Source organism: Thermobia domestica, chromosome 12 (assembly GCF_964235325.1).
Source record: "Thermobia domestica chromosome 12, izTheDome1.hap1.1, whole genome shotgun sequence".
Classification (NCBI taxonomy): domain Eukaryota; kingdom Metazoa; phylum Arthropoda; class Insecta; order Zygentoma; family Lepismatidae; genus Thermobia; species Thermobia domestica.
The window spans coordinates 72,793,423-72,816,979 of NC_137465.1; the positions used below are offsets into that span (position 1 = coordinate 72,793,423).

At 34.9% G+C, this 23,557-nt stretch overlaps 1 protein-coding gene across 3 annotated transcripts in view; it reads left to right on the top strand.

The window, feature by feature from the left end:
• The window catches only part of fuss (SKI family transcriptional corepressor fussel), a 349,721-nt gene that overhangs the window by 136,764 nt on the left and 189,400 nt on the right, over nt 1-23,557 (top strand). For all 3 annotated transcript variants that reach the window (XM_081733785.1, XM_081733784.1, XM_081733786.1), the window contains exon 2: nt 1,570-1,724. In XM_081733785.1, the coding sequence (XP_081589911.1) occupies nt 1,572-1,724 (153 nt within the window). In that variant the 5' untranslated portion in view covers nt 1,570-1,571. The remainder of the gene's footprint in view (nt 1-1,569; nt 1,725-23,557) is intronic.

A 23,557-nucleotide genomic window follows, 5' to 3' on the forward strand; every position in this document is an offset into this window, starting at 1 on the left:
TTTTAGTGATTTTTTTTTTTCTCGTGTGTGTGTTTACTAGTGCCTCCTTCCTCTAGTGTTTTTGTTTCTTTCTTTTGTGCACCAGCCTCATGGTTATAAAAGTCAAACGATGAAAAATTTTAAGGGATTCCATGTCACTGGTTCTCATGAACAGTTGACCATTGTACTTTATTAAAAGGGGGATTATTATATTCCCAAAACCATCAAACGATGAAAAGTTTAAAATTATTAAATACTAATATACATCGTGATTTCTCCTTGTGAAAATTCTATCAAGATTAACAATACGATACAACCACGAAAAACAACACGTCCTACGCAAACGTATTTTTCAGTGGCATCAAAACATAAAAACCTTCAAAGTGATAATATCAAGCTTATTCAAGGTGATGGTGTCCAAAACATATTAGTTAAAATCTTCAAGGTGTCTATTTTAAATTGAAAAAAACATATTTTCCAGAATAAACAGTGCCTTGTTAAAACTAAAACAGTTTTTAGTGATACTATAAAACCAGGCATTTTTAAAAATTATCTTCATTCGACCTACACCTGCTAAGAGTGTGGTATGGTACAATTATTCTGCGTCCAGAGGAACCACCCAGGACTGACAGCGGTGATGGAAGGCCTGTGTTTGTGAGTATGAGCTTTGCGCTGATGAACTTTTACATGACATAAATGTCGTGAGGGGAGGACTACAAGACATTATAAACACACGAGAGTATCAGGGATTTCTCCTTGATAGACCCCTACAATTGTACTACCTATATTTCACATTATGATTTTGTAAATATTGTTTGTATCTATATCGTTTGCATTTATGGTGACGGTTTTAATAAATACCACAAATATATGACACTTGTCATTTTATTAGAATTCTGATTACTTAACGTGACAATTGATTGTTGCTACATTTAGTATCATATTATCAGTAACTTATAAGTAACATATTACTATAAAGACGAGAGAAAATTATAGTTATTCAGTGCATTAATTACCTGAAATCTAAGCTGGGATCATATGCGTTAGAGGACATATAGTGAAAAAAAAAAAAAAAGCGAAAACACCGGATATTGGAAACCTTAACTAATGGTGGTTTCATAAACTTCGATCAGAAAGAAAAAGACATTTACTGGTAAGATACTAAATTGTCCAGTGTTACATGTAAAAATATTTTATTGTACTTGAATGATACTTGAATACGGAGATTCATACGGAATCCTGTTATTGCAATTGTTCAGTAACTAAATATTCCTCCTGTTCAATGATTTGTACTAATTTCCTGGTCAAATCTTTGTCAATAATTATCCAAATCTGCATTTCGGATTTGACTTAGGTACTTCACTGAATTGGATTTAAGATTTGTACAATACTACGATCTTTCTTTCGGTTACATTTACTAATTTAACTTTACTAAGGTACTTCATTGAATTGGATTTAAGATTTGTACAATACTACGATATTTCTTTCAAAGTTACATTGACTAATTTAACTAATTCCCTATTCTCTCTTGAAACAAGAATCAATTTTAAAATTACCCACATTTTTTTTTTTTTTTTTTTTTTTGTACAGGAATGGAAGCTGCTGGGACCTGCCCCGGGGGCCTTCGTGACATCTCACCTCCATGTGTGACTGGAATTCCAGTGAGTCATGTAACAGAGCATAGAACTCCTTCTGACCAGAAAACTTCATCTACGCAACATTGTCTCGGATCAAAGCCCAACCAAGTAAGTGGATATTGTTTCTGATATTTATTTTTTCACCACTTATTCTTTGTGTGCACTTTGTCTCCTGAGTTCTTTCCTCTTCTACCAGTAACATTAGGAGCCCTTAAGTCTGAAAAATAACGAATTATTCCCGTAAAATAAAGTTGTAAACATGCTTATCACTATCACCACTAGTGTTGTATCACCACTGGAAAAAACTGGAAATTTTGGGTAAAAAAACAGTTTTTTACCGTTTTTCCCCGAGCTTGGAAAAAACCGGAAAAATTGGGAAAATTGAAATTTTCGAATATTTTACTACATTATGCTTTTAAAATGAAAACTATTTTATATTTACTAGTTTTCAGTTAACATCATTGATTACCTACGTTTCTTTTATTACACTAGGGAAATTTTATGGCACCAAATATATTTGCACCACTTGTTTAAAGTTAGCACTGTCATAGAATGGAGTTATGGCTACGAAGGCTACTAAAATATAATCCTAGTTAGATTAATTAATATCATCATCGTTATCATAGGTATTCTGCGTTTATTGGCAGGTCACTTGCCGCAGCTGAGAAGCTTCCATGCTCCACTGTCCTCCGCTAACTTCTTCGTCTTCGCGTATGATCTTTCTGTTTTTATATTATCCATTAATTGTAATCTCCTTCGCCCCCCTCCCTCTCTTCCCCGCCACCATACCCTCTAGGACGTTCCTCATGATACAATCTCTTCTTAGGCAATGTCCCAACCAGTTTCTCTTCCTCTTCCTAATAATATCTAAAAGTGTTCTTTTCTCAACCACCATTTCTAACACTCATTCGTTTTGCGCTCGACCCAACTAATTCTTTCCATTCTTCTCCACACCCATATTTCGAAGGCTTCCAGTCGATTTTCATCACTTTTACGTAATGTCCACGTTTCCACCCCATACAGTACAACACTCTATACGAAGCATTTTATGAGTCTTTTTCTCAACTCTTTATTCAAGGTCGCACAAAACAGACTTTTCTTCCTCCTAAAGGCTTCTTTCGCCATTCCTATCCTTGCTTTTATTTCACGTTCGCACTTCATGTTATTACTAAGAATTAATTAATATAGACGCATTTAATTATCTTAAGTAATTTTATAAAGTTACCGTTTAGTGGCAGGGAAGTGTTAAAATAACAGGGTCAGAATCATTTTAGTTAATACCAGTATGTTAAAATCAAATATATATTTTTATGGAGATACGTACCTTCCTTCTGCTGTGTAAAATTTCTGGAAATTTTGAACCCATTAGAAAAAGTGTTTTATTCGGAAATATTGGCAAAACCCGGAAAATGTAATTTAAAAACTATTTCTTCGCCTGATGCTAATCTTATTTGCTGCAACGTGTCTGCAGCATATATACAGCATATTTCGCTAGCAGGAAAAATATTTAAAGCAACAGCTTTTAATTTTTCTTTTTAGTTGTCTGATTCCTGATAAAAATCCGTCTTTATTATTTGTATATTTTTCGAACAACTCTAAAAGAGACATGATCTTATTTACATATACACACATACATCGCACAAGTCTGTAAATTTGAGCAGCGACAAATATATTAAACAATTTAACATGTGAAACTTCTGTTCATTATTATTAAAGACTAGCAGAATACCTGTTCTTCGCACGGAGAGAATACGTTTCAGTTTGAGTATTAAGGACAATAAAACTGTCACCAATAAACTTAGGGACTCCAAAAACTATTAATTTGACACTAGTATTAGTCATTTTCAATTACTTTTACATGTCACCCTCCCCTTTTACGATAGTAGGGCCTAAATTTGAATTTAAACGGCATCGGCAGTGTCACTGTTCATCTTAGCCACCCCAAAAACTATGGATTCAACACTAATATCGATCATTTTCGATCATTTGTATATATTTATATTTCCCCTGCTCCCATTTCACGGCGCTAAATTTGGATTTAAACGGCATTAGAAGTGTCACTGTTCATCTCATCGACCGCGAAAACTATGGATTCGACAATAATAGTCTATTAGTCATTTTCGATCATTTTTTATATGCCACTACCTTCTCCCACCTTAAAATTTCGGCGTTGAATTTGGATTGAAACTGCATCGGAAATGTCACTGTTCATCTCAGTGGCCCTGAGAACTATGGATTCACACTAACATCGATCATTTTGAATTATTTTTATATATCTCCCCCTTCCGAATTTGAAGGAATAAATTTGGATTTAAACGGCATCGAAAATGTCGCTGTTCACCTCAGTGACCCCGAAAACCTATGGATTCGACACTGATATCGGCTATTTTCAATCATTATATATACCCTTCCACCTCCCGTAAGTTGCGGGCCTGAATTTTTATTAAAACAGCATCGAAAGTGTTACTGCTCATCTCAGCAACACCGAAAACTATGGATTCGACACTAATATTTGTCATTTTCGATCATTTTATATATATCTCCCCTACCCTTCCCCCAAGTTACAGTGCTGAATTTGAATTTAAGCTTCATCGAAAATGACACTGTTCACCTTAGCAACTCAGAAAACTATGGGTCCGACACTAGGATCGGTAATTTTCAATATATATCCGCGCTACCTTTCTCCAAGCTGCACCTTCAAAGTAAAATGGAAAAATACATCTCAGGCCCGAACATCATCTAGGAAATATGTTGTAAATTTTTATCGAGATCAGTCTGGTGGTTCAAGAGTTGCTAAGTTACAAATATAGTCACTTTCATTTTTATACATATAGATAATTTGTCGCACTAGAAAACACGTATTTGTTTACATAAAAAAATTTTATACATAAAGTTTATATTAAAGTCTGTATTTGAATATTAAATAATAGTAATTATAGGCTATGTCTTAGCATGCGCGCCGACTGCGTGGGTGCTCCGGTACCCACACAAATAATCTTGTGGGTAGGGCGCACACATAAGATTTTTAGTTTGGACCCGGGTTTGAACCCGTTTCCCTTGCGTTAGCCATGGTAGCCATGTTACCGACTGAGCTAGGTAGAGCAGCCCCAACTTATCCTTATGGTACCGGTATACTTTGCTTTATCATTACATAGCCCTTTATTTCAGTGTTTATAAAAGATTTTAATTGAAAACAAATATATCAAATATTGAGACTTCACTAAAAAGATATATGCTAACACGTACCGCCATTGATATGCACCACAGAAGTTTAGGGAAGTCGGCGCCGTTGTGTCTTAGTGCATGAGTGTTAGTGAAATTTGCCTACTGCTCTTTCTTTTAAGAAGTAATTTGGTTAAAATTAACAAAATTTCACCAGATCAAAAAGCACATTAAGAACTCTGTTTCATTCTAGAGCCCTATTTGTTGCAATATAAACGCTTCATGATAGTAGATGTGTATGCAATTGTAAACGTTCTGTAATTAATGCACAACCAGGAGTAAACGACGAAAAGGCACATAAAGAAAATGAGTGCATACTATTAATTTTGAAGAATAATTACAACAGTTTTATTTTCGAATGCTTCTTTGTTTGTTGTTTTTTTTAAAAATATTCACAATATTGATATTTCTCAACTTACATTTTTCACGCGTTTGAAAAAATAAACTGTCCCATTACTAATGGAACTAACCTAATACAAAGATTTTTGTTATTTTCCCAATTTTTCCGGAAAGAAACCGGAAAAATCGGTTTTTTACTAGCAGGTTCAAAATTTCCGGAAATTTTACAACACTAATCACCACCATCACGGTTAATAGTAATATTTATAGGCTTGCATTGGAAAATTACTTGTTGCTGCAAATTGAGATTGGATTTCTTTCGATCTCTGTCAATCTATTTGTTTTGGGTTAAATATCACCTCCTTTCATATCGTCCATCTTTGAAATGTCCTCTTTGTTCGTCTTCTTTTTAAATTTTCTATCACACCGTACTACTCCCGAACAAATCAGCTTATTTTCTAATAATGACATAATCAGCTTCTTTTCCTCCTTTAAATTATCTTCAATACTTGTATGAGTTATTTGTCTTCCTCCGTTTTTTGCTAACACCTTGTCTTTCCACCCAACTAATTTTCTCAATTCTTTCACATATTTACTTTATAAAAACTTTCATCACTGTATGATTTTGTTCTCTTTAAATGCTTATTTCATCATTTCCCATTCTTACTTTTATTTCTCGTTCGTTTTACATCTTCACAATCAGGTTCTTTCTTAAGCTCACCCCACATTTTTTATAAAAATAGTGAATAACTTGAAGACAATGAAAAATATTAAATAAATTTGGAAAATGAGCCAGATAGTATTTAGAAAACGATAGTATCTACCTAACAATTATCGTGACGTCATAACCTTGCACCCAAATTTTTTGTCTTTAAAGTAAAGTTTGGAAAAAAGTTATTAAAAAGTTATTATTAGTTTATTTAAGAATGTTTTGTAGATGTTACCTGGCTCACTTTCCACATTTTTAATATTTTTCGTTCTCTTTAAGTTGTTCACTAATTTTCGAAAAAGTGCGTTTAAGCATAAGGAAGAGCCTTAAGAACTTCATTTGTCACATTTCTAATTTCTTCCATTTAACTTTTGTAGTTGGCATAGATAGATGTCCTCGTTCCAATCTCCATTAGATCCTCTGTAATATACGGTAATTCTCAAAAACATATCTATGTATATTAAGAAAATTTTATTATTGAAAATGAAGCAAAAGTCTTAATTTCTACAAAAACAAGCAAATTCATTTCCAAGAAAGTGAAATCAGAAAAATGAAAGCAAGAAACTTAAAAAATAAAAAAAAAACTCATACAAGTGAAAGGCCAAGACAGAAGTATATAAACTGACCATAAAATAATAAAAAAAAAGGAGTCAGATCTGGTCAGAAGCGACGTTATAGTCTGTATCGTAAAGTTTGTTGACTGACTAAATTACTAAGTCGTCATTATGGTTCATAGCATATCTAAATATTCATTAATCCTGTAAGTAAAAACCTTTTGAATCAGTTATGTTAAAAAAAAAAAAAAAGTTCAAGTGCATGGATGTATTCCCCAAAAGAGGCTTTAATTTATTCAATTTTAAATTTTGTTTTATATCAATGACTTATTTTAAATTCAATGTAACTTCATATCAAATACAAACATATAGATGCATGTTAGCTTTTCAGTTTACTACCAAGAATTCAATAACCTATATTCTACTGTTTAGTTATTCTAAGAAACTATGCATATCTTCTGAGAAATTTCTCTCTCTCAAGAGACTGTTTTCATATTTAAAGAATCATTCCTTTTGATTATTAACATGATCATTTAAGTAAGTAAGTAAGTAACAAAACCTAACTTTTTATTTAAAAAAAAATTACGAATCATCTCTTCTTGTACAAGTGACTAACTAGAATGTTTTCTATACTGTGATTCCGGGTTCGATTCCCTGTTGTGGTGCTTGCCTTGTATTTGAACTTGACTAGTAGTTCGAACTGAACATTCAACAATAGAATCCATCTCAAACAGCCGCAATCACTATTAATTTAATCTACAGTTGTTGGGCAATATCAGAATAGAAATATCATACGTTCGCCGAAGACCATGAACATCAAGGAAGCTCCTCAATTGTGGCAAGTGACCTGCTAATAATATCACAAATGATAATGATGATGATATTCTTTACAGCTGCTCAAACTTTATAGCGCCCTGTTGTTTTTTGTTTCACATTTAGCAGCTAGTGCAGTTTAATTTGCAAACGAAATACACTTTAACTCAACTGCCTTTGTCCTAGTCACTGTCTAATACACAGGTGTTAAATAACCTCTAACGAGCTTCCTTTGTAATTAAATTTTCTTGTTTGCTTCCTCTTTTAATTTACACAGTTGATTCACATACAAATTTACGATCCCTTAAATCCATCATAATCGCCTTTACCACTCTTATAAAAGGAATCGTAGTTTCACTTGTAGAAAAGCTTATTACAAATTAATACACACTATATACGCTTCTTTTAGTCTTTCTGTCTTTTTTTTGGGGGGGGGGGATATCTATAATATAAATAAACAAACGCTTCTTCTGTTCTCCCACCGTTTCTAAATCCAAACCGTTCCATGCCAATTTCCTCGTGTCGTCTGGCATGTAAGTTTCTGTTTAATATCTGAAATACTACTTGAGTTACTCACTAACAATTTTATCTTTCCACTTCTTACAATATATTCCTCCCATTTTCCTAAAATTTTTATTTTCCTTACTAACATACTTCTATTCTTATTTTTTACTATTGTATTTATTTTCTTATTTGTCTTACTCCTTTCGGTTGATTTTTTTTAAAAATACATTTGCTGGTATTATTCTTCTCTTTGCAGTTACCCTGTCTTCTCACATCTATTTCTATACCATGCTTTTCTGCCTCTATAATTCTGTTTACTATCAGTGTTTATATTCTAACAAATTATTATAGCACTATTTAGTAAACTAAAGTGTGTTGAATTCGAATTTACTGGGTGTTTCCGTGACCATGGTTAAGACTTAAGAGAGAGAATGGAAAATGAGAAAAATGTAGTTTGAGAAACCGAACTACTATTTTGAAATTGATATAAATACGATGGTAAGTCAATAAGTATCTGCAATCAATTTATTATTTATTACCACGATAGCACAATGTTTTTATTCATATAATTTTTCAACATAGTCAGCTTTTCAATATACCTGGTCCATCGTTGCACAAACTTTCCGATACTCTCTGCAAATCAGGGTTTTGGTTGCGCAGCAAGCCACGAATGCACCGCTTCCTTCACCTGTTGATCGAAGCTGAATCGATTACCTCTGAGAGTATATTTAAGTGGACAAAACTGATTTTAACCCGACGGTGCGAGATCGGGACTGTATATAGGATGCTCCAATAACTCGAAACAGCGTCTGAAGAGTTTGAGCAATGTGGACGGCGGTATGTGGACACACATTGTCATGCAACACAAGAACGCCTTCCGACAATCGACTTCTGCATTTATCACAAATTGCAGACTTCAACTTGTTTACAAGCATATAACTGTACTTTTTACTGTGTATTGATGACCCCTTTTCCAGATAATGTTCCAGGATGGGCCCTTGTGAGTCCTAAAATACTGTGAGAATCACCCTCCCTGCAGAAGATGGATTCTTGAATTTCTTCTTGACGGAAGATCCGAAGCTCTTCCATTCCATGTTCTGGCGTTTGCTTTCTGATTCAAAGTGATAAATCCATGTTTCATCTTTAGCTATGATTTGCCTGCGAAACGCTTCACCTAGTTACCATAACTGTCAAGTAGGTGCTGACAGATTCTTACATGGTTTCGCTTGTGCTCTTCATCGAGTTTTTTCGGAACCTATCTCGCACAGACTTTGTGTTCTCGACGCAGTTGAACCTGTTATCTATGATGTCATATGAGGTGCCACTTCACCAACAGTCACTCGTCTGTTATTTAGAATCAAGGCACGGACTCGTTCAATAATGTCATCAGTTGTTGCTGTAACTGGACGCCCTGCTCTTTCCTCAATCTTCACACTCGTTCGATCACTTTTGAACTGCTCACTGGTAAACAGTCCATCGAGCAAACACATTGTCCCCGTATTATACTGAAAGTCTTCTATGAATTTCTGCTTCTGGTACACCTTTAGACCACAAAAAAAACGGATGACAGAACGCTGTTCTTCTTTGGACCACACAGATATTGGCACGGTCATCTTTACTTCGCAACAGTGCAGAGCGGACTCATGTGATAACGCTGCAACCTATCAAGAGCGAAGTCAATGGTGACACCTAGTGTCTGATGAGCACACAATGCCAACCTGGAAAGAAATACAAAAATATTGCGGTTACTTATTGACTTACTCTCGTATGTCCGTACTGGAGAAAGAATTGTCGGGATTGAAGTGTAGTGAAAGAATATATTTCATTGTTAGACCTGCAGATTCCATTAAAGTAAAAATGGATGGAAAACAAGGTGTTACAAGGGTAGCTCCACAGAAAAATACGATATTCCGCATATCTTATACAAAAGTACGAGGAGAAAGCATATACTGTAATCACTGTAATGGTTTCAAGAATAAAAAAAACGTATAATATAGTAGCCAAAAAGAATAAACATGTGGGACTGGCAGGGTACGACTTTCAGAAATGATGGACAATAACAGAAGAAGCAGTTTGAGGTACGAAACTACTGTTTGAAAATGCGTCGGTTATTAGCCTCACAGGAAAGTAAGATATTTCTGAACTTGCCAACTACTGTTGTCATATTTCACTGTGTTTCGTTATGTATTGATATTTTCTTTTCTTTTTCATTTCATTTTTTCTTTGTTTGAAAGCAGTTCGTCTCATAAACTGTGCGCTGTAATAACAAGCAATACAGGGTGTTACAAAAATGTGTCACAATTGGGAAGATTTTTGGAAACAGATTCCTTACATCAAAATAAGAGATCATATGGATCTGTGCTCAAAAGTGGATAGTTTAGGAGTTATAGGGTGCCGAGAATGTGAAACAAGTGAATTTTAAAAGTTCATTGCTCCAATATTATGGGACCTAACGTAGTCGGGTCAAGACTTCACTGAGGAACTGGTATGTGAAGTATCCAAATATCCATGTTTAAGAATACTTCAGTACTTGCACACCAATTTTAGAGAGGTAGGTGAAGAGTGATCAGTTACTCCAAAACAACCTTTTTAAAAATGATTGTGCAAGTACCGGAGGTATGAAAGATAGTTCACATACTAGTTCCTCAGTGATGTCTTGACCTGACTACGATCGGTCCTATGGCAGAGGAACTATGGACATTTAAAGTTATTTTTTTCACGTTTTCGGCACCCTATAACTATAAAACTATGGATTTCCGACCACAGGTCCATATGAACTTTTTTCTTATTATGATGTGAGAAATCTATTCCCAAAATATTGCAACACATTTTAGTAACACCCTGTAGCGGTGTTGCGCTAATTTAACTGTTGTCGAAGACATATGCTGCGCAAAAGCAGATCAGAAGTTACTTTTCTCGTCTGTCTATTGATTATTTAGCCTTTAACTGAAGTCTACAAGTCTCTTTGAACTTCTGTTTATAATTGCTTTTAAGCTTAAGCATAATATTCCAACATAAACACAAAGCATATTTGCTTAATATAGAAACAACCAACTGTCATTCTACTCCTACCAAAATTTATGTAGATGCAGTGTGCAACATGTAACAACTACAGGCGTATTGCAGAACTTTATATATATATATATATATATATATGTATATATATATATATATATATATATATATATATATATATATATATATATATATATATATATATATATATATATATATATATATATATATATATATATATATATATTATCAATCATGCGTTTTATTGCCACATCCCAAATCCTTGTGTGGTCAAAGTTTAAATGCAGTATAATTCCAATTTTCTGGTCTTCAGTTGTATAGATTGTCAAATATTCGGATCGGTATCAGAAAATAATAATAATAATAACAATAATAATAATAATAATAATAAAAAGCACTTAATAGAACTTATTAAAGCGCGTATTCGTTTGTTCGTAGAAATATGATTTCCTTGAAATTATTGAATATACGCATCAAATAATTATCAGAATAAATATCAACTCTAAATTTTGAAACTACACTGAGAAAAAAAATCGTAGGTGGCGTACTTAAAAAGGTAGGTTACATGAGTATTTCCTGTAGTTTTTGGACTTGATGTACAGCAGATGTATAACTGAAAACGCATGTTTTATAATACTTTCCGTATAAGTGTTTCATCTATAAATACTTTCCGTATGAAACAATATAGGCGGTCAGGATCTAACATACAAATGCACGTATATAACATATAGCTGAAGAAGGTAACATAAGTATATGCATATGATATACAGAAAACTATTACATGTCAGACATCCTGCAACGGCATGATGTAACATCGAAAGACAGTGCCTATGTAGCATACGGATAACGTATGCTCCGTACTGATTTCTGTAGTAAGCAAGATGATACCTTATATTGGTACAATATGCCGCTGTCCGGAGAATGGATTTTTCCCAGTGTATGTGCTGCTTTACTGTATTTTTAATTGTTTGTATTACAGGTTGTACTAAAAGTGATCTCATTCTCAACTGTCTTTCCATTTAAAGAAAGTGATAATAGGGAAATGTTTATTTGACATCATAACCAATGTTCGATGATTGCCCTAGTTATCCGGATTTTTGCAGTTTTTTACTGAAACACAAATTCTGTTCATGAAACGCTTTTATTCTGTAAATTTTCGAATGGATAGAGTGATTTCGAACTCAGTTATTTATGACATAGATGAGTACAATATTCACTTGTGGAACGTTGATGGAATATTCTCATCGTTTCATTCTAGAACCAGATTTCCTTAGTGCATATATTACAGTAATTCCAGTCATTAAGTAATAATTTACTTTACATAGTGTGGCATTAAACATTTAAAAAAAAATATTTCAGATAGTGTTGCCCACAAGATGACAAATACATTTGAGATAAAACAGAAACACGACAATTGTCAGTTCATTTTCGTGATGAGACAAGAAATTGTACAATTCTCATGGGTAATACTAATCTTACATCTCAAACAATATTTTAGTGTTACATGATTCATAGCATAAAAAATATAAATTGATAAAATTATCGTGCAAACACAACGTGGAGCATTTATCAATATTTAAAGATACGCAAGTCATTACACTATATACTAGAAGAATAAATATGATTTAAATATTATTATATTACATCTTTCGTGAACCTCTCGTGACGAGAAAGGGTTCTGATAACTTGTAGATAAAATTAAGAAACAAATCAGCTATACATTTTTTACATAAGTTTACGAAGAGAGACGAGGCAAGAACTTTTTTGAGAATTGAGACGAGACGTTATTTCTACAAAATTTACGAGACGAAATGAGTCATAATTATTTTTGATCTTGTCTTGTCTCCTTTTAAGGGCAACACCTATTTGAAAATACGAGCATACGTAAAAAAAGAAGTGAGAAAGTGCTACTCATAACTATCTTACACATTGCCCTGATCAAGGACTCAGTCTGTGTACTGTTCACAGATGAAAATTGTTTTACATAATCATACGTGGTCCGATGCAAATCCCCATTCTACAGTTGCGAAAGGAAATCAACAAGGTTTGCAAGCAACTTGTGGGCAGAGATAACAAGTGACTACACCTCGTTTAACTGCATCAGTGTACACTCTGTGTACACACTTCCTCTGTTATTAGAGGATATCACACTTGTGCGTCAATCTATGCAGGTTCAACATGTCGTGCTCCAAGTACTTTGTAGCTGCTTCTCGTGAATAGCTATCTTGATCAAACAATACCAAATAGGTAGGTTGGAAAAGAAGTTTCTCTTTTTTGGCCGGTCTGTTGGGAACGTCTGTGAAACAATTTTCAAGAATGCAGAGGACCTTTTCCTATACTATCAGCACTTATAAAAGTGTCAAGCACCAAATGAGTGTTCGTAAACAGGAAGGACCTACCAATTACATAGCCTATATTCTGTCCACCTCTTTATCTAGGGAGACATGGATGTCCGTCAAAAGAGTTTCATGGTTTTAATGACACGAAGAACAAGAACTAACTAACTGTAAGTAGAAAGAGAATGCATGAAAAGCAGAGAAGTAACAATGTGATTTACATTCTTTTTTAACATTGTCAATGGTTGGTGGCAATACATGACATACCATAACAATATTCCAAACGTAGAGCATGAAAACAGTTGAGTTATAGATAAGATTTCTTCTTCATCAACAGTACAAAAAATTTCTAAAGGTATACTGGTAATCGCGCAAGTACCGTTTTAAAAATTGGAGAGCCTACCGAAAAGGCCATAGCATTTAATCGACACAAAGATGTTATAAAATATTGAAAATGCTACGTAAAGACTCAAGGACGACTACCAATTTGGATCTTTTCCTCACGTTAATGTTAAGGTCTGATCCAGTAATTTCAAGCTTAGTTGAATAAAAGGAAAAAGAAAGAAGAAAAAAAGAAGCCCTTAGAAGTGATTGGTCTTTTGCGTATATCTAAAGAAGAGGAGGAGAAAAACATGATGTCAATTTTGTAAAATTTGCTTTCAAATGTGAGTTATACCAAAGCTCTAGAGCAGTGGTTCTCAAACTTCCCGACAATGCAAACCCACTGTTTATTCGGAAAGTGATCTGTGGACCCCCTTGCAATGCTATTTGAAATTTCACATGGTATTTAAAAATGTACTAATTAGAATAATTACCACTGACAGGAAAAAGGTTATGAAAAATAATACGGTAAGTAATTTATTCTAAAGATACAGGATTGTTTCCTACTAAACGAAATTTCAATTGAAAAGACAGAATCCACTTGATAAACTATGTTCTCAGATCTGGCGTCACTAATGCGAGGAATGAAATTCTCTATGTTTATCCACAATTGTATTGAAATATGGAATAACTTTTGTCACCACCAATCTTAGGTCCGATTCCACATTAAGACGGTTTCGCTTTAAGGTTTTAATACTGCAAAGAGCAGAAAAGGTCTACTCACATAAGTAAGTGGTAGGGAAAGGCATTAAATGTTGCAATGCCTTTTTAGACAACTCGTCATACTCACAGAGCAGAAATTTAGTAAAGGAGGAAAACATTGAATTTTACAAACATAGGTATAATTTCTAATTGCTTTCTTTTTAGAAATTGAAAAAATACTTTTTGTGTAACACCTGCGAGTTTCATTTTATTACAACACATTTCAATTTTTAGGAGTCTCGGACCCCCTGTCTAGGTCCCACGGACCCCAAGGGTCCATGGACCTTAATTTGAGAACTACTGTTCTAGAGATTTCAAACTTACTATGAGTACTTATTTTCTACCTAATCGAATTACAAGTTATTATTTTAAATTATTTGCTATAATGTTCTTAGTTGTGTTAAAATATTGTCTGTCTTTTTCACTATCTGGGCAACTGTACGACTAGAGGCGCAAGAGGAGCGGACACCATCCGGTGGCATCATCTGCTTCCTCGACTCCCCCCAGATATGTATTTGCATATCAAATTTTTGGTTTATTTACATATATGGTAATATTTCTATTTTGCATATTTTAATTATATAATTAAAATATTACTATATAATATTTTAATTATATAGATTTCAATAAAGAGTTAATTGTGGAAGCATAATTCACTATTTAAGTAAATTATATTTGTGTGTAACTTTGTATATATAGAATCATAGGGGAAGGACTTAGATTTTGGATTAATCAAATATCATAGCTGCAGTGTAAATAGAATAACGAAGAGTTACTTTGTATATATTTATTTTATTAAAACGTATGAAGCCTCAAAATCACGCATAAAGTCACAGCATGGGAGCTGCGCTTGAACATTGAAAAAACTGAAATGTTTTACAGACAGAGTTCTTTTTTCCTACAGCAGCTGGACATATGCACCGAGGAATGTAGAGCAGCGTTGCTATCCGTAATAAGCAACTAATGGGTGTTTGCATCTGCAATCAGCGTACCAAGCTAACTAGAGAATATAGTCGCTGAAAACTACAATAGGAGGACACGATGAAAGGAGTACCTTGATAGGAGCCTTCATGTCACGTTCAGCTTTTGTTCAAGAAAATTCAGGGCTACATGCGAAAATATACAGAACAATGAGGTGTGACTTTTCAGTTAGTTGACCATTTTTAGCATTTCGAAAGGGAATAGCATCACTCGGCAGCTATGTCAACCGTCAGGAAAAGTGAGCCTAGAATTTTGAACAATGTTGGTAGCTGGTTTGAAAACGAGGGAGAGGTAGTGATTACTCACAGATGCCTTCACCCCTGTCATGTAAATAAGTTTCCACAAGTAATTCTTTATATTTGTAAAAATTTTCTTGAACCTGACGTTATCTGAATATGTAGCATAAGTTAGGTCTATCTCGTTGTATATTCATTATCTATTAGAACAAGGCTTATTTCAAATAGTGGTTGTATCTCCGGAAGTCTCCACGAGGAGGATGCGTATTGCTCGTAATAGCGAAAAGATGACCGTCGCCAGTAGAGGATGCCTTGTGGAAGAAATGAACACATTAGTAAAATCTTTTAAAGCAACTGAAGTATAAGATGAAAGCTGTTCAGATTTTAAATATATTTGTAAATATGTATATACAGTATTTTAACACAGTGTTTTACCTAATCAAATGTTTAGTTTATACCAAAACAGCAAAATTCTCAGAAATAATGCACAATAACAAATCATCATGCAGGTAGGAAACCATTGTAAAAGCACCACAAGAGGCCAGCACCTGTTGGCACGAGAGAACGACCATGCAGGCAGCTAAAAATACAGGTGCATGATACGTGTTTTTGTTGATTTTTGTGCCATTATTAAAATTAAATATAGTGTGATACATATCTATTTAAAGCTTGAAATTGTGGAAGAACTGTGATAGTAGTGAAAATACAAACAAATCCCTCATATGAGTGTAACTAGAATGAGAAACTAGTGAAGAGTTCTAATTAGGTCAGAGAGTACAAAGACCTGTGGTTTCAACCCTCTTCACCTCAACCATCCCCCGTCATAAGATTTCATCGAGCTTCGAGGCGAGCCATGAAAAGTGAACAACCGGGGTTTGTTTTGAAACAAGGACTTGGGTGGAGAGAGAGAGGTAATTCGGTTCTTGGACGTGAGGCTGTTGACGTCGAATCTCCGTGTAAGGCTTTGAACGGCGCGCTCTGCCTTCATAATGTACTGTGTGTTGATAGGAAACAAGGTGAAACAGTAACGTCTTCTTCAATGTAACAGTTTTGTCAGTGTTGATAGGCAGTGTGTAAAACTAAAACACAAATAAAATGATATAAAAATTTGATGAAAAGAAAATCAGCTCTTTTCTGAAATCAGTGCAATTTTTCAACGATACGAAATTGTCACAAAACATTGCGTGGAGGTGTTCAATACCTAGAACATTCACGGCAGTGATTTCGTTTCGTTATCGAACAAAGTGTCATCTTCCTTTTTCTTATAAAGGGGATGAAAGTAGATAGACGGAATATAGCCACTATACACCTGGCTGGTTCGCGATAGGCAGGGAATTTCACGACTTTTTGAACTTTCGCTCATGAAGAAGACATTCGCCGTAGTTTAAAATTTTGGGATCGCAACCACATTCTCAATCTAACGTCTCTTATTGCTAGGACTTGCCATTTACGATGACTGAGCAGCAGTGATTCTTCTAGAACTTCGTGACAGCAAGAACTTCAAGCAACAAGGTGGCTGTCTCATCAATGGGAAGAGATGAGACCTCCGAAGGAGCACCATAACTCAGACCAACCCCAGTGAAGATTTGGAAACCGAGAGGGACCGGCAATTCCATCAGGAAAATTTTAAAAGAAGAGTGTACGAACATTCAAATTTCGAAAAAAGGCCTAAAATAAGTAAACGTGTGAAAATTAATATTTTTTTCTTCTCTGTGTATATTAAATTGTATCACTTTTGTTTCGCGTCTGCATATTAAAATCTTCTGTTCCAATGGAAGTTGTGTTACATTCTTCACCAGGAGTTCCTCTTAGGTATGTGTAATATGTAATATGTAATATGTTTTCATTCCAGCTGCCGGAGATGCAGGAAACCATCACGGCATGATTACAGCTAACATACGTGCTAGTTGTGTGAGTAGTATTATTGGTACAGAAATATCCTGAAGTAAAAACACATAGTGTTTGAAATAAGGAGTCTCTTTGCATTCCAGTAAAGTAACATCATTTTGGTCAGATAATTAATTTATCATTTTGCTCTACCGATTTCATTTTGCTCTACCGGATTAATTTACATATTTTATGTCATTTACACATTAATTTAAGATAGATTATCATTTGCATATGTTCTTCTTATGCAAATTGTGTCAGCCTTCAGCCGTGAGGCGGCCTCTCTGCTTCTTCTCCACCCCTTTCCTTACACATAATATAAAACTATTATTTTCGGTATACTACAAAAAATACCTACACTCAAAAAACGCTCCCGCTCTTCCGCCTTCGCTCCAAGAAATTAAAGCTGACGTCGTCCCTGATGGCTTTTAAATTTCTGCAATACACACTGAGAAAAAAAATTGTAGGTGACAGACTTAAAAAGATAGGTTACATGAGTAATTCCTGTAGTTTTTGGACTTAACGTACAGCAGACGTATAACTGAAAACGCATGTTTTATAATACTTTCTGTATAAGTGTTCCATGTGTAGGTACTTTCCGTATGAAACAATATAGGCGGTCAGGATCTCACATACAAATATACGTATATAACATACAGCTGAGGAATGTAACATAAGTATATGCATGTGAACTACGGAAAACTGTTACATGTCAGACATCCTGCAACGGCATGATGTAACATCGAAGGGCAGTGCCTATGTAGCATACGGATAACGTATGCTCCGTACTGATTTCTGTAGTAAGCAAGAGGATAACGTATATTTGTACAATATACCGCTGTCCGGAGAACGGATTTTTTTCTGTGCACGCGTCTTGATGCCTACAATGTAATTCTACGTCATTCGTGAACATTTTAATTGTTCACAAACTGGCAGATTTGTAAGAAAATAATTCCTCGTCTGAAAGTGTACTTTCTATCATTGCTCACCATCCCTGAAAGTCGTAACCGATGTCACTATGCCTTCAATGTTTCAATTCTTCTCCAGTCCCGCGTTTTCCCCTCTTATTCAAGATAATGCACATGTTTCTACTTGAAAGAATTACAATACAGGTATGCTTTCTATCGCATTTTGATATAAGACACACGAAAAATTGAACTTTTCTGTGGGTCTACTCTTGTAATGCCCTTGCTTCCCACCCAGTTTTACATTAAACGAATATACAGGTCAAGGAATGCAATATTTTCTTTTATCATCGCGCTCAATTCGAAAATCCTGTCTTAAGTATTGGATATGTTTGTTTTATTCTGACATAAAGGCCTATTCGGCGGACTGTAACCAAGAACCGACTCATTTCCCGATAGTGGTCTCAAATTATTCTTCTTGTCGTTGTCCACCATCTCTCCAAGTCACACCCAAGGTTACAGAAACACCTGGTGTATCTCCAGATAGCATTCTGTATAGTAAACTGTAAGTGTATGTTTTGATGAAAATATAAATGTATCAAAAAATGCAGCTTATCGTTTCCTCAGCAGGATCTTATATTTAGAACAGACTGAAAACTGACGTTGCTGTACATATAACATACAATACTAGATTCTAACTATTATTGTTTAAAATATTGAGTCCTCATGGTTTGGAAGTTTTCTATAGTTTCATATCCTGAAAGGAAACTCGCTTGTTTAAATAGCTATTTTGAACGGCCTTACATATACTGACTGAGTCGTGAATGAATGGTGTTAGATTGGCAGTAAACTCCTTGACGCTTAGAAAGTTCCTGTATGTATACACTACAGTAATTAAACTCTAGAACAATAAGATTTGAAAGATGAACTTCAGTTTTATTTGTAGACGGGAAAGATTCTTTATGTATTGTCATTTTTTAATTTAGCTGTAATAGATTTATATTAGATCGTAAAGTTTTCCTCACTTTTTACTGATGTAAGTGTGATATTTAATAAAACGATCTGTTAGAAGTAACACACATATTTAAAGAAACGAAACAAAACGTATAAAGAAAATGCAACTCCCATAATTTTCTTATAATATGACTGCATTCTTACAGAAGCTGATTGTTACTGTCAATAGTGTAGAATTTATGATCCCATCAACCGAACAGTTATTGTTCGTCAGCAACTCCGTTCATTTGTTATTCGAAGTGGTAATAGACGCATTGCTGGCTGTAAAGAGAAACGGACCTAGGACAGGGTTTAAAGTGAGAGGGAACGCGATAGCACCTCGCTCAACCACTTCCAAAAATACCTATGGCGTCCCTCTACTTGATATATATATATATATATATATATATATATATATATATATATATATATATATATATATATCTAATGGGCAAAGATAGGCTCAGTGGAAGGTGTGACCTCATCCGTCCTCGTACCTTTTCAGATCCAATTTTACCCCTGACATAGGGTATCAAAATCTGAATACTTAAGGCGATCATACAAAGGAATGGAATACATCTAGTCTAGGGTAGCATTTAGTCTAATAGTTAGAACGAATATTTACGAATTGTCCAAACTCTTAGGTTAACGTGAAAAGAAAAAAGCGATTTGCCATCATCTACTGGGTGTGATTACGTTCATGAAAAGGTTGTTTTCCGTAGATAAGGTCCCAGATAAGAATTAGTAAGTCAACTAGATTTTAAAATTACTTATTTCAAACAAAATTCACTAATATAAAACTTCAGGCTTATACATTGAACAACAATGGCAAAATTGAGAACTAATTTCCTTGCAAGTGACATCAGTCCTATGGCAGCTTTACCAGAGGTACTAGTTTTAAGACTTCTTTCATATAGTCAGAAAGAAAATCAGAAGGAGATACGCTGAACCAAATCAAAACAGTCGGGTATATACTTTTTTTTTTTTTTTTTTTGCGCTGAATACTATATACGAGTAAAACGATGCACTGACCATGCATCACCAATTGAAATGTTCGTTGCATAACAGCACAGACTTTATGTGCTCTTGCGACATGACGGTGAATATTTTATTTGAGTATACAGAGATGAGCCGAATTGCAGGAGAGACAGATAAGAAGTAAGTCACATTCTTTTCAGTTTTCTTTAGTCATACAGGTTTGAAATGCTGATGAAATTAGTTAATTGATAGAGTGAAGTACTAAATTTACTGCCGCTACAATGCTTACAGAGTTATGACTAGCCAATTATAGCATCTTCAACTAGGTGATGCGTGGTCAGCACATCATCTTTCAGGTCTCATTCTTCTTGACTTTATGGACAGGGGCGTCATTTTGGGGGGTAAGGGAGGGGCATTTGCCCCCCTGAGTTTGAGATTCATATAGATTTTATCAATAGAATAGTAGTAAATCACTGAAAAACGCGAAATTTTACTTATATCAAGGGATCTTGCCCCTTCCCCCAAGCCAAATCTGAAATGATGCTACTGTTTATAGACCTGAATTCGTTACTTCTTAATTCACGTAGTTCTACAATTGCTATATGATCAGTGGCGTATTTAGGGGGGCTTCCGGGCTTAAGCCCCCCCCCGAAATCTTACTTACTATAGTAAAGTATATGAAATATCTTGCAGAATTTTCACATTTTCAGACAAAGCCCTCCCCGAAAGTTAGCAAAGCCCCCCCCGAAAGAAAATCGTAAATACGCCACTGTATATGATGATCAAAATATGAAATGCAACTTTCAGTTTTAGGTTCCAGGATTATGCCTTAAAGGCAAAGGGAGACAATGATTTTAATGCACGCAATGGTGGAATGCAGAAAGTGGAAAAAAACGAGAAAATCCAAGGAAACCGATGCAATGGTTAATCACAGGGACCACTTGGCGCAAGCTGGAATCGAGCCAGAGACCTCGCGCAACACATTATTGGTCTACTGCTGAGCTACCTCGGCCATTCATGATGATAGGTTAAAACCGAAAAATGTTAGTGATAGAATTGCTAGTAAAACCAGGAACCATGATTGGGAATACGAAGTCGCTTACGCTAACAATTAGGTTAAACAGAAAGGGAGCTTCTGGGAGGTAAATTTTATAACATGACCTTACAATACTTGTGATTAATTATGAGAAAAGTCGTATTATGCGGAATCACAAATTATATATGTATACTATGGGTCAATCCATACGAAGTGGTCCAGAGGTGGTTGCTCAGCCATTTCCGAAAATTATAAAAATTTGAGTGTGATGAACCTTGTGTGTGAGAAGATCAATAATATCATTCACGTTGTCGTATGTACGAATGTTCCTGAATGGCGGCCATCTTTGTTGTCGGTGGAGTGCCAATTTTTGCATTTGCGAGCGTTTACGAAAACTACAGTTGCTCAGGATGTATGAATCAGACGAACACCAAACAAAAACGAATGTTTATAGGACAGACTGAGGTACACGGAGAATATAAACTTTTGCGTCTAAATAAATATGCAGGGTTGCAAACCAATACATGAAATCTCCAGAAAAAACTATAGAAAATTACACTTTTAAAGGGGCTGTATTTGGGAATGGCATAAATTGAGGGGTTCATAAGTTTTGTGCTAAATACTATTGCATATGAAGTCTGTAGAAATACCCACAGCTATGATACTGCTGGCACCGTAGATTTATGGGGGTCCGAAAGTTGAAGTTTGTGATTTTGATGCCATATCTCAGGAGGGCAAAGTGCTAAACATTGCTGCTTATGCCACAAAGTAATTCTGTATGTGAATAAACTATTGCAAAAGAGTTATGACTGATATTACATGGGTAAAAAAAGTGAGGACATGGTAAAAACGCGAAGAAAGCACGTGCGTGACGATGGTTGTAGCCCGGAAAAAATTAAATGTAGATATGTTTTACGCTAGATCTCAAAAACTATGCATGATGCAGCAGTTAGGTCCACTTTTGTTTGTGTTTTGTTGTGCAAAAGCTTGCGAGTGGCGTTTGTTTCATCTTACTAGCTCCATGATCATTACCACATCTATATGGTAAAGGGGTTAGCTCCCTCTTGCTCCCACGACATACATCGTCGAACTGGACTGCAGTATTAAGGCATTTAATGTATCAGCAAAGTATCATTGAAATCCAATCACAGTTACGGAAGTTAATATGTTCACAAGGTTGCGTTATATAGGATAGACTAGTCTTTGGCTAGCTGGGGACTCTACCCCCAGATCCCCGCGTTTGCTCGGCCTACAGCCTCGAACCTCTAAAACTTACAATTCTACCAAATTTCAAGTTTCTTTTTTTATTTCAACTATCTAAAAAATTAGATTTTGTATCACAAAAAAACCGATTTAAATAACATAGGAATTACGTTATTCCCCAATAGATACCTTAAAGTTTAAAAATATTCAATTTTGGCAATTTTCTTGTTGGTTAGTCCTGGAAATCTACAATCATGCGAATTTCATAATTTTAATCTTGCTGGAAGTGCCTAAACATTTTGGGGTGTAGATGTCCTATATAAATAACACTGGGAAGACTTTTCAGTTCAATAAAACCTCTCTGCAGTTGAACATTGTTATTTTTGGTGACTTACTTAAGTAACGCTAACGGAAAGGTACAAGCATATCGAATTTCAAGTTTTTATTGCAATTCCAAGTATTTAAAACTAGCAGCGTTCACCCCGCTTCGCTGCGGTCACCCCGGAACGCAATAAACTTTGTTACTTAGATAATTTTTACTTTTTCGCTTTCAAGTGATATGATAAAAACCATAGAAGATTGCAGTAAATGTTAACATTATATCGCCTGTCATTTATGTTAACCCGCCCCGCTTCGCTGCGGTCACCCCGGAAGTTTTCGCTTTCAAGTGATATGATAAAAACCATAGTAGATTGCAGTAAATGTTAACATTATATCGCCTGTCATTTATGTTAACCCGCCGAGTTACACGGTCATGCGGGTTGCATATAAATACGTTTATTTTTACCTATGATGAACTAACAAAGGATTTGTACGTTATGGACACTTGAATGGTCAATTATCTCAAGACACTGGTAATTAAAAATTAAAGTGATATGATAAAAACCATCTAGGGTCCAAATCCTAATAACTCCCCAAAAATAAAAGAAATTGGTTCAGCCGTATTAGCGTGATGAGGTAACAAAGGATTTGTGCGTTCTCTTTTATATATATAGATATGAGATTATAAGTCAAAAAAAAAAAAAAAGGGCTCACTTAAATAACATAAAGAATTTCTTCATTCCCCCTTAGACACCCTAAAATTAAAAATATTATTTTTTGGTAACTTTCCTGTGGCTTAATACTT